The sequence below is a fragment of the Cynara cardunculus genome, assembly GCF_001531365.2.
Source record: "Cynara cardunculus var. scolymus isolate 2C chromosome LG 16, CcrdV1, whole genome shotgun sequence".
Classification (NCBI taxonomy): domain Eukaryota; kingdom Viridiplantae; phylum Streptophyta; class Magnoliopsida; order Asterales; family Asteraceae; genus Cynara; species Cynara cardunculus.
Window position 1 is genome coordinate 19534877 of NC_037543.1, and position 13751 is coordinate 19548627.

The window sequence follows — 13751 nt, forward strand, 5'->3', positions numbered from 1 at the left end:
ATTATATCAAACTTTGTGATTGGTTCAAAATCATAAAAAAAAATATGTGAAAATATTGATTATAATCATGAGGTGTATTAAGAGAATTATTTTACCATAATACATATCATTTTATCTTCTACATATATTCTCGTAGAGGAAGAATTGAGAGGTTTTTTTTTTCTTAAACAATGTTACACTATTTCTTCAAGGATTCATATGTCATTTTATCATAGAGATGTACCACAAAATTATACATGAATAGAGATGAAGAATTGAGAGATTATTATAGAGGTGTACCATGAAGAGAAGATGAAAAATTATAACTGAATAGAGAGAAATAATGAGAATTAAAAGAGTACTTATTAGAGGGAACATGAATAAGTTGAAACAACTTAATTAAAAGATCTTAAATGTGAATATGAAACATAAAAAACAAATATTAAAGTAGGAGAAGCTTGAGGAAAAGAGAAAAAAGATAAATCATTTTCTTGTTTTGAGAAAAGGCCACATCATTGCATGTGGTTTCTTCTTTAATATATATATATATATATATATATATATATATATATATATATAGATTATCTGTGAATATCAACGTACCTTAACTTATGTCAACACACATTATCCAGGAAATTTTAACACATGTTAACAAAATCGCCTCCGATCAATACAAATGCATACAGATGAATGACAGACCTAGAAAACGACATAGTCCAGCAACGCACATGGATTGATTTGTGTGCCTTCATGATCAACGATCCTGACTGTTTCTTATAAAATTTAGATTTTCTACTGCAATCCAATCATATATATATATATATATATATATATATATATATATAATTAATGTAGGAGTATTAAACCATAAAGCATGTGATTAAGAAAAGCATAAATGTGGGGAGTAGAAAGGCAATAAAAAGTTAGAATGGAAAAAGAAAAGGAGGAAGGTTTCAATATCTACATGGGTGTGAGTGTGAGTGTGCAAAAAAGAGGTTTCACCCATTTTTAGATGCTTGCCCACCAATCACCATTTTTCTCAATTTTTAATATTATATAATATTAAAACATTAAAACTTTTATGTGCTTTTTCTATCTCATTAAATAATTTACATTATTTTTAATCATAAAATTTTTAAAATATATGGAATTAAAAGTTAAAGTTTGTTTTAAATATGTAACAAAAATATTTGTTTGATTTTAATTTTAGAAGAAAAAACAAATCACCTAACATTTTAAATTAAGAATTATTGCAAATAAGTCAAAATTTTGAAGTTTATTAAAGCAAAATTATAATTAACTAAAAAAATACACGTGCAATGCAACAAAATATATTTTGATTTTAATGTTTCGTCTTATTATATCTTTGTAGATGTTATAATACACTTTATAGGTCTTGAAAAAGAGATCATGTTTTTATTTTTGAATAAAATATAAATTTGAAGATAGATACATCGATATTAATATCAAATTAACTACTTTTTGGGTAATTTCATTAATTTAACTTTTTTTATTATAATTTAATTTAGATTTAATAATATAATTTTTTATAAGAGTAATAATTAAGTATTTTGTTAGAACTCAATGATTATCTTAATTACATTATAGATTTTGTATATTTAAAATAAAATGTTTATCTGTAGTTAATTACACGAATTCAAACGTGCAGCTTTAATAAGTTGTAGTTACACAAAGTTTATTTGTAACATTAAATTTTAAATAATGTACATCAATAATTTTTTTTGATATCTTAGTTTATTACAAATTAATAATTAATAATGTAAATTATTATTATTATTATCCTAATATTTTAGATTATTTATTATATATATAAAAATAGGGAAATTGATATTTATGTAAAATTTCAATTAAGTCCGCTTGAAAACAACGCTTTCTTTAATGCCCACAAACTTCTTTTTCTTTTATAAATACCCTCAAAAAGGCAAAAGTAAAGTATTCAATGCTTGTGAAAACCCCACTTTGGTAGACCCACACCTTCTCATTCCATTCCATTCCATGGTCTGTTTCGTTTGGTTTCTCTCGAGATAAATTACCGAATTATATCTGATTTCAATCTCGAGATCTGCCCTAAAATTGGCTTGATCGGGCTATGAGACTTGTTGAACCTGGCCCCGAACTCATAGGTTTGGGCTCACTCGCACTGGGTCTGCTTCAGGCTTTGGCTTTTTGTGCATTTATATATATTATCTATTATTATCCGACATATTTAACAACTTAAATTATATAAAAGAGAACCAGATACCATATATACAACTCAAGACGCATGGTGCGTGTCTTGAGTTCTAAGAATCAAACAAATTCAAAAAAACGCATGTCATAACACGACTCAAGACGTCATGGTGCGCGTCTCGCTTTACATAATCGATACAAAGACTAACGTGGCATCTAAATTCTAAAACACATATTGACGTCATAACGCACCTTTTAAAAACGATACAATTATTTGGTTGTAATGATATGAACCATACATACATACATACATAGAAGGTTGGGTGGTCAAATCTTTAGACCACCATGCATGGAGGTGGATGGTTGTGTTGGTGATGCCCACAAATCCATGATATGTTCCTTCTCTTTAACCACCATACAATCATTTAAAGACACCTTTATTTGTGATTGGAATTGGGGTTATGTGTCTTCTTGGAGGTCAACCCCATTATGCACTAAAGCTCTCAAAGTCATTTTCATCATCATTCCTTCATATTCTCATCCACTCTTTGCATTTCAATTATCTTTTACTACCTCCAACTATCTGCTTTGTCACTGATTATTTGAATTAGAAACTGAATAACAGATTTCGACAAAACTGTAACTGAAAGATGGGAAGATGTAAGTCGTTGTTCTGTTGAAGTAATGTACTTCTGTTTACGCTAAGTGTTTTGTTGTAAAAAGTTCAAGGTTTATTATAACGAGGCAAAACCAAAAACCCGTTACTGGAATTTCTTACTTCTCATATATTGTGAGAATATATGGAACCCCACTAGTTACTCTGCAAAAGAGCCATTGAGGAGGAAGGGGAGATCCAACATATATACTTGAGAAATGGTTCAAGTCTAGCTGATGTGGGACTCTAACAAAGAGTTTCTTAAAATATATTAAATTATATATTATTATGTTTCAAAAAGTAATAATATTAAAGTAGAGAGCATGGTTGAAGTAACAACATCAAAAACTACTTCTTACACTAAATTTTAGGCAAATAACTCTGTACATTAAATAGAGTACGTGTGGATATGCTCTTAACAACTTTACAAACATGTGCTTTTGGCTCATGTCCAGTTAAGCAAACCAAACAAACAAAACCAGTAAACCACATATAAAGATAGGATACGAGAATGTACGTAGACCGTTGCTCTACCATAGAAAATGATTCCTTAGATCCCCGTGTTCCATAAGAACCCCAAACACATAAGTGTTTCAGTTTTTTATCGAAGGGGTGATTGATAGCAGCTTTAAGCTACAAAAATCCTGCTTCTGTAATTATTTATTTTCTAGAATAAAAAATCGCAGGCATTGCATCTTCAAGGAAAATAGAACACCCAATTGTACATGGGCTAAGAACTTCCAAGCATCTTTTCAGTAACTAAAAGAAAGCACACATTTTTCCGCACTTTGGGCTTTGAGTGTGAAAATACGCACGGTCGATCCTTTTCAAGCCTAACCCTAGGCTTTTGAGAAGAAAAGAAGCTTGGCTCGATTGGGGGCTTTAAGACTTGGCTTGGGCCTAGGGTTCAAGCTTGCTAGTCCTAGTTTTTTTTTTCGGGCCAGACTTTGGGCTTTTTGTGCATCATTTCTCATCTATGTTTCTCCTACACGGGACCAATAATCACAAACCACAATTCGACACTAATTATACCATTTCCTCCTCAATGTTTTTGACACCCTCATCGAGTAAGAATCCTCGAATTACGCTAAGTTATATCATATCCCAGGCACCAAATCAAACCATCAGCATGCTCCTTTGAAGTCGTACTATATCTGCAGATACAATTCTAACAATTGGACTCGTACTTTTGCATAACATATAGTATTCACATAAACATCTGTTCTATTCTTCGAACCATATTTTTAAATGGGACATACTGGATAGAGTTTGTTGGATCTGTTGTATTTTTAATAATAAGACAGTATTTATAATATTATTGCAGTTTTAAAACATAGAAAAAGAAAATCTTGGAAAGTTCAACTTTGAAACAATGATCATAAGGAGAGTGACAAAAGGCATGTGTTTGCACATGGCCAATCATAATTAACACAAATATATGCATAAAATACACACATAAAGCTACCAGAAATCTAACACAAAATTGATTAAGGAGGAAACTTGACAGCTACTTTGAAACTCAATGATTATGTATATTTATTAGCAAACAAACATATATACCGATTTTTTCGTATAGATATCGTCAAAAAGTTGTATTTATGCGAACAATTACCGTGCCGAGGTTTGAGGGAATCGGAATCCTTGATGCCCACATCGACTCAAGAAAGATGGAGGTTGCAAGACTTTTAACGGTCAGAATGGTACGTCTGGTACGCGGTGCAAGACGGAATGGGACATGACATAATAGAACAGAAAAAAAATCGTCACGCATTTGGTTTTCAAAAAAAAAACCGTGGCTTCCGTGTAAGCTTCCTAAATCTTTTTTGTTTTGCAAAACCACCTCTCTGTCAGCTGGTTTTTACCAAGGTTTTAGATGGCGTAAGACACTAAAAATTTTAAGAGCCACTGGACGTTTTTCAAGATGTGATTATGACAACAAATACATACATCATATATACAATTATACACATACATATATGTTTTCAACTATTATTTATTAAGTCAATGATATTAAACAATTTAAATTAGATTATATACTATAAACTAAAAAATGACACTAAAAAGGTAAGAAAAACCAATATCGCGTTACAAAAATTGCACATTGGGCTTTACATGCCACGGACTTAACGTGACATCAAATACAAATCTTGATCCACGGCCTGCCGTGGAGGCTATTACAACAAGCCTTTTTGGAATACTGGTTTTTACAAAACGTCACAGATTTATTAGATAGTAGTTGTCAATTGACCAACTCATTTTCAACATGGCCATGGCCCGTCACCATGGCCCGTCAATTGACTCTTCCGATAAGACACACGAGCAGCTTCGTGGAGTGACCCGTCACCATGGCCTCATGAAAATGTTAATACGTACAGTCTTGTCGAAAGGAGGGTAAATAGGCACATATTTTCCTAGAATGGTAGGATTTGCCTCTTATATCGTGTCAAAATATGTAAAACCCTGCGATATAGTCTCTAAAAACGACTTTGAAAAAGGAAATGAAATTCTAACTAGGGTTGTAAACGAGTTGAGCTTTTAACGAGCTACTCGAGCTCGTTTATCTCGAGCTTGAGTTGATCTCGAATACAAAATAAAACCAATTAAACAAACTAGAAACAAAAAGAAAGGCAATTTCAAAGAAAGATCAAGAAAATTAGCAAGATGGTCCCCAAAACAAGTCTAATTTGCATCATCAACTCAACGTTGTACCAAATATACGAAACCCGACTGACTGACTGACTGACCGACCGACCGACACCACCTTAGATTACGCAAATTACACAACATATCAAAAAAAAAAAGAACCATGTCTTCCTTCTCATATCACAGTTTAAACAAAGCCTTAATTTCTCCAATCACACACTATTATAGACTCTTTTCCTTTACTTCACCAAATATCCCAATAGAATTCCCAGCAAACCGATAAGAATAACGTATATGAGCGGGATACCTCCGTGGCTTTTGTTGCCCTGAAGCCTTAACATTTCCTGCAAAATTAAAACAAACCGTAATGTTTTCAGGAACCAGATTCTACCAAAATAAAATGAATTTGGTCATATAAAAAGTTCTCAAAGATGGTTTCTCATAATAGAAATCAAAAAGAAAAGTTGGTTTCATTTTAGTGCAATTTGCCTTAAAACCATAACGCTGCTGTTGGCTGAACTGTGTAAAGTAGTCATGAACTATACGACAATGTAAAATAACCTAAAAAGAAATGTTAAAAGTTAAATGAATAAATACAAGGGGCAAAATTGGAAGAAAAAGAAACCCTGAAGCTTATTGAAACCCTACCTCAACAAACCAAACGGGACTTTACTAGCTTATGGTTATCGAACATGGCGTAGGGAAATCGTTTGATGACTTTGATAATGAGATTTGGCGGATAGTTAATTTAATTCTAGTAGCTTCTTGTCCTCGAGGCATTATCATTTTTGGTTGTAAATAATGAAATCGCTTTCTTTTGTAGCGATTAATGTCAAATTTCTGATGCATATACTCTTTTTTCTCACATGTTATTGTGTGTCATGGTTTCCGTCACCATGGCATGCATTTCCTATCAACGTGCTAAATGTATGTGGGGTCAAAACACTTCCAAAACTTGTCTATAAATTCAGTCCTTTAAAAAAGAGTTGTCCTCATGTTGAACATTTTAAATTCCATGCTATGTTGTACCATGTTTGACTAAGAGGATGTTTGGTTGATTTTCCATTAATAGCTGTGGGGACAAAGCTTTTTGTGTGGATTAATCTGTCTATATAGATTGGGGAAGTTTTTGTATGGGAGGATTTTTTCATAGATGAAATGAGCATAACTTTTTAATTAAGAGGGGCATGTTTGGAAAAAACTTGGTTTTCTGCATAAAACTTCCCCTAGAAACTTACTGCATAAACCCCTTTCTATATCATTAAGCCACTGCCAAACAGTTATGTGTAACTGACCGAATAAGCTGCTAACAAACAGCAAGTCCCATTAAGCTAATTAAGCTGGCTAACAACCAGGTCCTAAGACTATGTTGGCAAACTAGCTAATAAGCTAGCAGTTAGCTGAAAAACTAATCACATTTGGTTAAAACTAGCTGAAAAGGGGGGACAGAATGTAATGAGCTAAAAGGACATGTTGAAAAATTACTTAATTCTGACATCACATATTATAATTAAAACTAATCATTAATACATTTCATCATTTTAAATTAAAACAGAGAGTTTTCCAATTATTTAGGTTTAATGGACATTCCTTGCATTTTATATCATATTTGTGATCTTATTACAAATTTTCCACACCTCATGGCACGACCCTCGCATTTTAAAGGAATGTAAACGAAGTTTTTAAAATTATCAATTAGTGTAAAAAAATATGAGCTTTAGAATATTTGTCACAGTAATTGATGATTTTGAGTAACAAATACACATAATATGAATAAAAACAAACTTTGTCAACCGTAATTATTAATTCTTAAAAAATATTTAATTAATAATTAAATATTTTATTAAAACCATTTATCGAAATTTTTATCATTATGAAACATAAGAAATGTTACTTGATATTTATATAACTTACAAAAACATTTTAAGAATTATTGTATTTGATTTTTGGCCGACTAAACCTATTGAATAATAATTAACAATATAAAAATAATTAATATAACCAATAATATTCAAATAATAAGTACAATAAATAATAATTACAGGCATAATTGGAAGAAAGTGGAAAAAAGCACATAAAGTTTACTAAAAGGCTCTTTCAAGTAGCATTTCAAAAAGCCAATTGTTTAGCAAACCAAAAAGAACATTTTCAAGAAGCTCAAAACTTAAGCTAGCTTATGGTCGCCAAACATGGCCTACATGATGCATAACACCACCCTGAAGAATCGAGAGTCATGTTTGCCAACCATAAGCTAGTTATTTTTTGTGCTTATTGAAAAAACCCCATTTGATAGTGTCATAAAATAGCTTATAAGCTAGATCGTGTTTCAATAAGCTCAAAGAGGTTTTTTCACTCTTTTACCATTATGCCCCTTATATTTTACATAAATGACCAAAAACCTTATTGTTTTAGGTAATTTTACATTGTCATCTAGCTTATCGTCTAGTTTTTACCAACTATGACTAGCTTATCAACTAGTTTGCCAAACATAGCCTAATCTTTTTAAGTCAAATGATAAAAAACCAACCCTAAAAGCACGTGATAGTTTAACAATTCATGGGAATAACCGGAAAGTTCACCAACCAAACGAAGCCTAGCCTGGATCACGCTTTGTTAGTCCTATGGTTCAGAACTCTCCATATAATTTAAGTTTTTCCTCTTTTAAGTAATATAGCAAGTGCTAATGCAGATAAAAGGAAAAATGAGGACTTGCTAAGAAAATCAGCAATGCAAATGAAATAGCACAGGAATACATACATGCATATATATATAGAGAGAGAGGGGTGTTATTTTACAAACCATGTAAACCTAACAAACCGTACAAACCTCATTCAACCAATCATTTTTTTTCACTTTTTCTTAATTATGAGGGTGATTAGTCAATAATATATGAAACAATTTCATCAAGAATATATGAGGGTTGATTAATCAAGAATATATGACACAAATTTCATCAAAATGAGAAATACATGAAACAATTTCATTTTCACATAAAAACAAAAATATATGAAACAATTTCATCAAGAAAAGAATTATATGAAACAATTACATCATATTAAACACTTCCATGAAACAATTTTATTCAATTAAACAATGAACCACACGGTTTGTACGGCTTGTAAGATTTCACTGGTTTGTAAAATAACCTTGGCCTATATATATATATATACACACACACACACACACACATATAATGGCAAGTTGTACCGCATTACTAGATATGGGAAGATCCTGGAATTAGATATAAGATGACATGTGAAACATAATATAACTGAACAGCAATGAACTGAGGTTATATTTGAGGAGGGCATTATGGATGGACATCTGCTCTACTGTCTAGGGTAGAGGTCAGATCTACGTACATCTCACCCTCCTCAGAGCCCACCTCCAGGTGGGATATACTGGGCATGTTTGGCTTCATTATTGATGGACATGGATTCTAATGATGTCTGACTGTTCAAAATGCACAACACTACAGGGCTAAAGGACGGGAAGGGAAAGGAAACACTAATAGGCCTGCGAGTGTAGTGTAGTTACCAAACAATGCAATCGACAATTACAGATTATGAAGCTATTCAGGTTAGAGTGAAATTGCTACGAGTAATTTTGTTAATTAAAATGCCAGCTACAAACTAAACAAACATAAGTAAAGATGTGTACCAGTTCTCGGTGAAGCTTGTTACTTTGTTGAATGGCAGAATTCTTCTCTTCTGTCAGCTTAGAAATAAGGGCCCTTGCCTGGAAAAGCAGGAGGAGGTGAATGTAAACAGGAGTTGACCATCAAACATGTGTAGGAGATAAAAACTTGTGCAAATTATATAAAATTTGATAAAAATGCAAGCACAAGACAATGCGATGGCTAACAGACTTGGTATCAACTGGAGAGGGATGCAGAATAACTTTTCTTATTTTAAATTTCCAATTTAGAAGGGAAAGAATAAGGTCTTGCTGACGCACTCTTCATCCAAGAAACAATCACAACAAGATACCCCACAAATTCCATAATTTCAAAAGGAAGAGAACAGAGAGAAAGCAATAAATCAACAATGCCAAGAAAGCAGCAAAACAAAGATGTCATCATCGAAGATATGCAGGACATTAACGGGCATGGGCAATATTGAGGAGGAAATCCTGTTGAGATCAAATGGTAACTGAACCAAATTTCCAATATGCATGGGGAGTGGATGAAAAAAGTCACTGGTCTAGCACAACTTATTTCATGGTTCAATAATTCTGCTAAATATGATACATAATATGGAAGACTTCTGAAGAAAAAAACATGTAATTTTCACTTCATGGCAAACTGATGTTGATAAATTAGATATGCCGAATACTTGATTTCAACTATACTAGGATACTGCAGATGGCAAAACAGAGATGTATTCACGGTTCTTGGGTAAAATGTTGCATCATTACACTTTAATCCACTGTGACATAGCTTCAGGACATCTGAATCATACTGAATCAACTGTTTTATAAAAACCAAAAGATAGTGCCAAAAGATTGCATGCAAGTATCATAGGCAACTGAACATATACAACTGGCCTGTATTCCAGAATTTGTATTTGAGCACAAAAACTCATCAACAAATAATAATAAGTAGCTCAGGAAATAACCTCTGATGATTTCTCTTGAGATTCAGCATACGCTCTTGGAACCTAAAAAATAAAATTTAGGCACTTTTACATAATTGCGGCGGTTGCATATAAATGTTCTAGATGGTTAAAAAAATGCAAATATAATAATATAATAACACAAAAAACAATATAATCTCACAGCAGTAGAGTCAGTTGTGTTTATAGTCCCATTGTCTGATATTGAAGCCCTTGGAGAGGAACCCTCCTCTGATCCTTCTCTTACAGGTGATGGTGGTTGCGGGGGAGCAACATAATTAACTTTTAATTTGCATTCCTCCACTTGATTTCCGGATTCCTTGTTAAACTGTTGCAAAAAAGATGTATAAACTTCCATCCACAGAGTCAATATATTGAACATAATCTGATCAGCTAAACAATTACCAACTCTGGAGTAATATCTTTAGGGACAGCTCCAGGACTTGCAACTGCACTCTGAAGCAAAAACTTGTCCTTGCATTGCATGTCAGGAGGAGCCTCCTTTTGAGCTTGCATTGTAACTACAAAAATATCAATGCGAGTTAGCCACCAAACTTGCATGCATTATGAACTAATACTGCTTGCATAAATAATCAGACCATATCCTTGAATGTTAATATCCTGCTAGGGCATCAAATTGTGTGTTTGAAAGTTAGAATAATACGTATACAGGAGACTTAAATGGATAATGTAAGACTTAACCCTAATCAATGTACAACAATGCACAAAAGGAGAAAATATGTCACTTGCAGCAACCATCATTGGTTTGTTGCACCATGTCAAGAAGATGTGGTAGAATAACTGTATTGAATATTCATACCAACAACAAATGAACCGAATGGAACAGGAAAACACGAGGCATAAACTTCCATGAAACAAGAAAAAGATGGCCAAACTTTGCTGGCTACACATGACTTATGTTCCATAACCAGTTATGTATTGCAAACTCCCAGATCATGCACTTACTGAGTTACATCATTAATATGGTACTACTATGTATGCACGGCATAGAAATGAACGGATGGAGCAAAATGGCAAAAATGGGGACACAGAACTGGTGTAAAACATACTTTCTACCTTCCATTCATGGAACCATGCATGATGAACCTGGCTCCATGTCTTCCAAAATCAAAAGGGCAGGTACATTTTTGTATTAATCTAGTTTAAATGAAGGGATCAAATTGTGGTAAAAGTGCTTTGATTGGCAAAAGTATCAACTATGAAATTTATAAAACATGACTTTTGTAATGAAACAAAAATTACAGACATATGTATAAGTATGTATGTGCCCATATGACTATATCTGATGTAGGATGGAGTTCAGCAGTTGGCATGTGTCTATTTTACACAACACACACATATGATGCATAATGCAATACCAACATATGATGGTTGGAAACAGAGCAAAACTTAATGCAAGTGCCAAGAACCAGAAAGCCATGATCAGAATGAAAGTGATCAAAGGAACAAGTACACAGGCTAGAGAGATGCAACACATAAGAAAAAAAGCCCTCAAAACAGATGCACATTCAAAGAAAAAGGGAAAGCAGGAACCTATGACATCGCAAGTAGAGTGAGGCAACACAACCCCGGTGTTGGGCCGAACACAGTATTTCTTCGGATTCGTAGTTTTAACCTGAAATTTCAGCAAAACAGAGAAACTGAGAACATAAGATTGCTAGTTTACCACCTCAGGATTAGTTCGTAATCCCATTCTCAAATTTTTTGCACCTATAGATGCCTAGGAGTATTAAAATTGATTACTTGAGATAGTTACAATTATTTGTAATTCAAAAGAAAATGTGCACCCTAATTTATAAGTACAGAGAAAACCCAGGATATAACATTGCCAATTTAGTACTTCAAGAATTAGTGCTTCATCAGATTCTCAAATTTTACACCTACGGATGCCTACTGAAATTAAAATTTATTATTTGAGATGGTTACGATTGTTTTCAGTTCGGAAGAAAATAGTGCCCCCAAATTAGTCAGAACACATAAAACTCAGAATATAACATTCCTAGCTTACCACTTCAAGAATTAGTTCTTGATCCTATTTCTCAACTTCACTCATACATGCCTACTAATATTAAAATTGATTACTTGAGATCGATACGTTTACTATTACTTTAAAAGACAATGACCCCCTAATTCGTAAGAAGTTTCTCTGATTTGGATTTTAGAAAAATCATCTTTTAATTTAGTAAACAGCTTGACACTGATGTAAAATTCATAAACCAAAAAATTCATTATTTCGACATGCACTTTTTACTCGAAACAAAAAAAAAAAGAAGAAAATTTTTGAATCAAAACAAAAAATCGATACCAACAACAATAATAGTACCTTGAACGCAACATGATTATTCGTCTTGTTCGTTAATTGCATGGAACAAGAGATCTGCTTCTTCAATTCAACTACGAAAACGAAAACCACAACACGAAATTAAGAATCTAGTGGGAGCAAATAGCAACAGATCTGAAAACGAGAAGCGGAATCACGCAATAAACTAACTGAAAAGAGTATTAATTCGTATAATTTACAAGGAAACTGAAGCTCCTGAGGATCGACGCTGAGAAGCTCTCCGGTACTCATTTCTTTTCCTTTTTTAGCAAAATTCGACCACCAATCGAACCTTTGCCGGGAAAGTAGGAACAGAAAGTACTTTCGCCGGCGGTCAACAAAAAAAAGTATCTCCCGTTATCGACGTCGGAGAATCCAGCGAGAGTGATAGAGATCTCGTTTTCGAATTGTGTGCGTTTTGTGTCTTTCTGTGTGTGAGAGAGAGAGAGAGATAGTGGTCTTCTTGTGGTTTTATTATCTAAAGGCTGCAATTATATCCGGTTCACCGGTTCCGTTAACATTCAATCCGGTTCAAAACGGTCTTTCGTAAAGTTACGTTACAAAATAAAGACTAAACTACAAATTTAGTCCCTGTGGTTTGTCTGAAATAACACTTTTTGTTTCTTTAGTTATTAATTTACAAGTTGGTCACTGTGATCGTTAAAAACGTTTAATTGAGAAGTAGCATCTGAATCATTAAGAAGTAAATCTTGTTTGGTAAAAAAAATGTGTCTCTTAATGGTTATAAAACCTTCTGAATGATTTTATATATTGGATCTCCCTTAACCATTCAACGTTCTAATTTCATTGTAAACAATTACCAAGTAATTATATTTCATTTTTGCATTATATCATAAGAGTCTTTTAATCATTCTGACCATTTAATCATTCTGCATCAAACCATTCAATAATTGTCAACCAACCCCTAACAAATAACTAGGGGTGTTCAAAAAAACCGTCGGACCGCTCAAACCGGCCGAACCAAGTCAAACCGGACCGTTTTTGGCGGTTTGAGCGGTCTGGCGGTCCGGTCTGGTTTGAAAAATAGCCGAAACCGGGCGGTCTGGTCGGTTTGCGGTTTAGCCTTTTTTTTGGGCGGTTTGGACCAACCCGACCGCCACATATATATATATATATATAATTTTATTTTAATCTTATAAGTTATAATTATTTAGCCCAAATTTAACTTATATCTTATGGGCCTATAATTATTCAGCCCAAAAGCCTTATCCAACACACATCCTAAATCCCCTAAAGCCCTAAATCTAAATCGGTAAATCCCTAATTTGGTAATTCTAAATTTCTAATTCCTAATCGGCTAATCCTTTCA

At 33.2% G+C, this 13751-nt stretch overlaps 1 protein-coding gene across 1 annotated transcript; it reads right to left on the reverse strand.

Annotated features, from left to right (window-relative positions):
• Positions 1–5461: 5461 nt before the first annotated feature.
• Positions 5462–12857, reverse strand: LOC112529241 (vesicle-associated protein 1-2-like). Its single transcript, XM_025140417.1, has 8 exons — positions 12622–12857; positions 12425–12495; positions 11635–11716; positions 10486–10601; positions 10244–10408; positions 10084–10125; positions 9128–9205; positions 5462–5811 (listed from the first exon to the last, which is right to left on the reverse strand). Exons 1-8 carry the CDS (start codon positions 12671–12673, stop codon positions 5707–5709), a joined length of 711 nt encoding a protein of 236 aa, XP_024996185.1. The 5' UTR covers positions 12674–12857; the 3' UTR covers positions 5462–5706.
• Between the last annotated feature and the right edge of the window lie 894 nt (positions 12858–13751).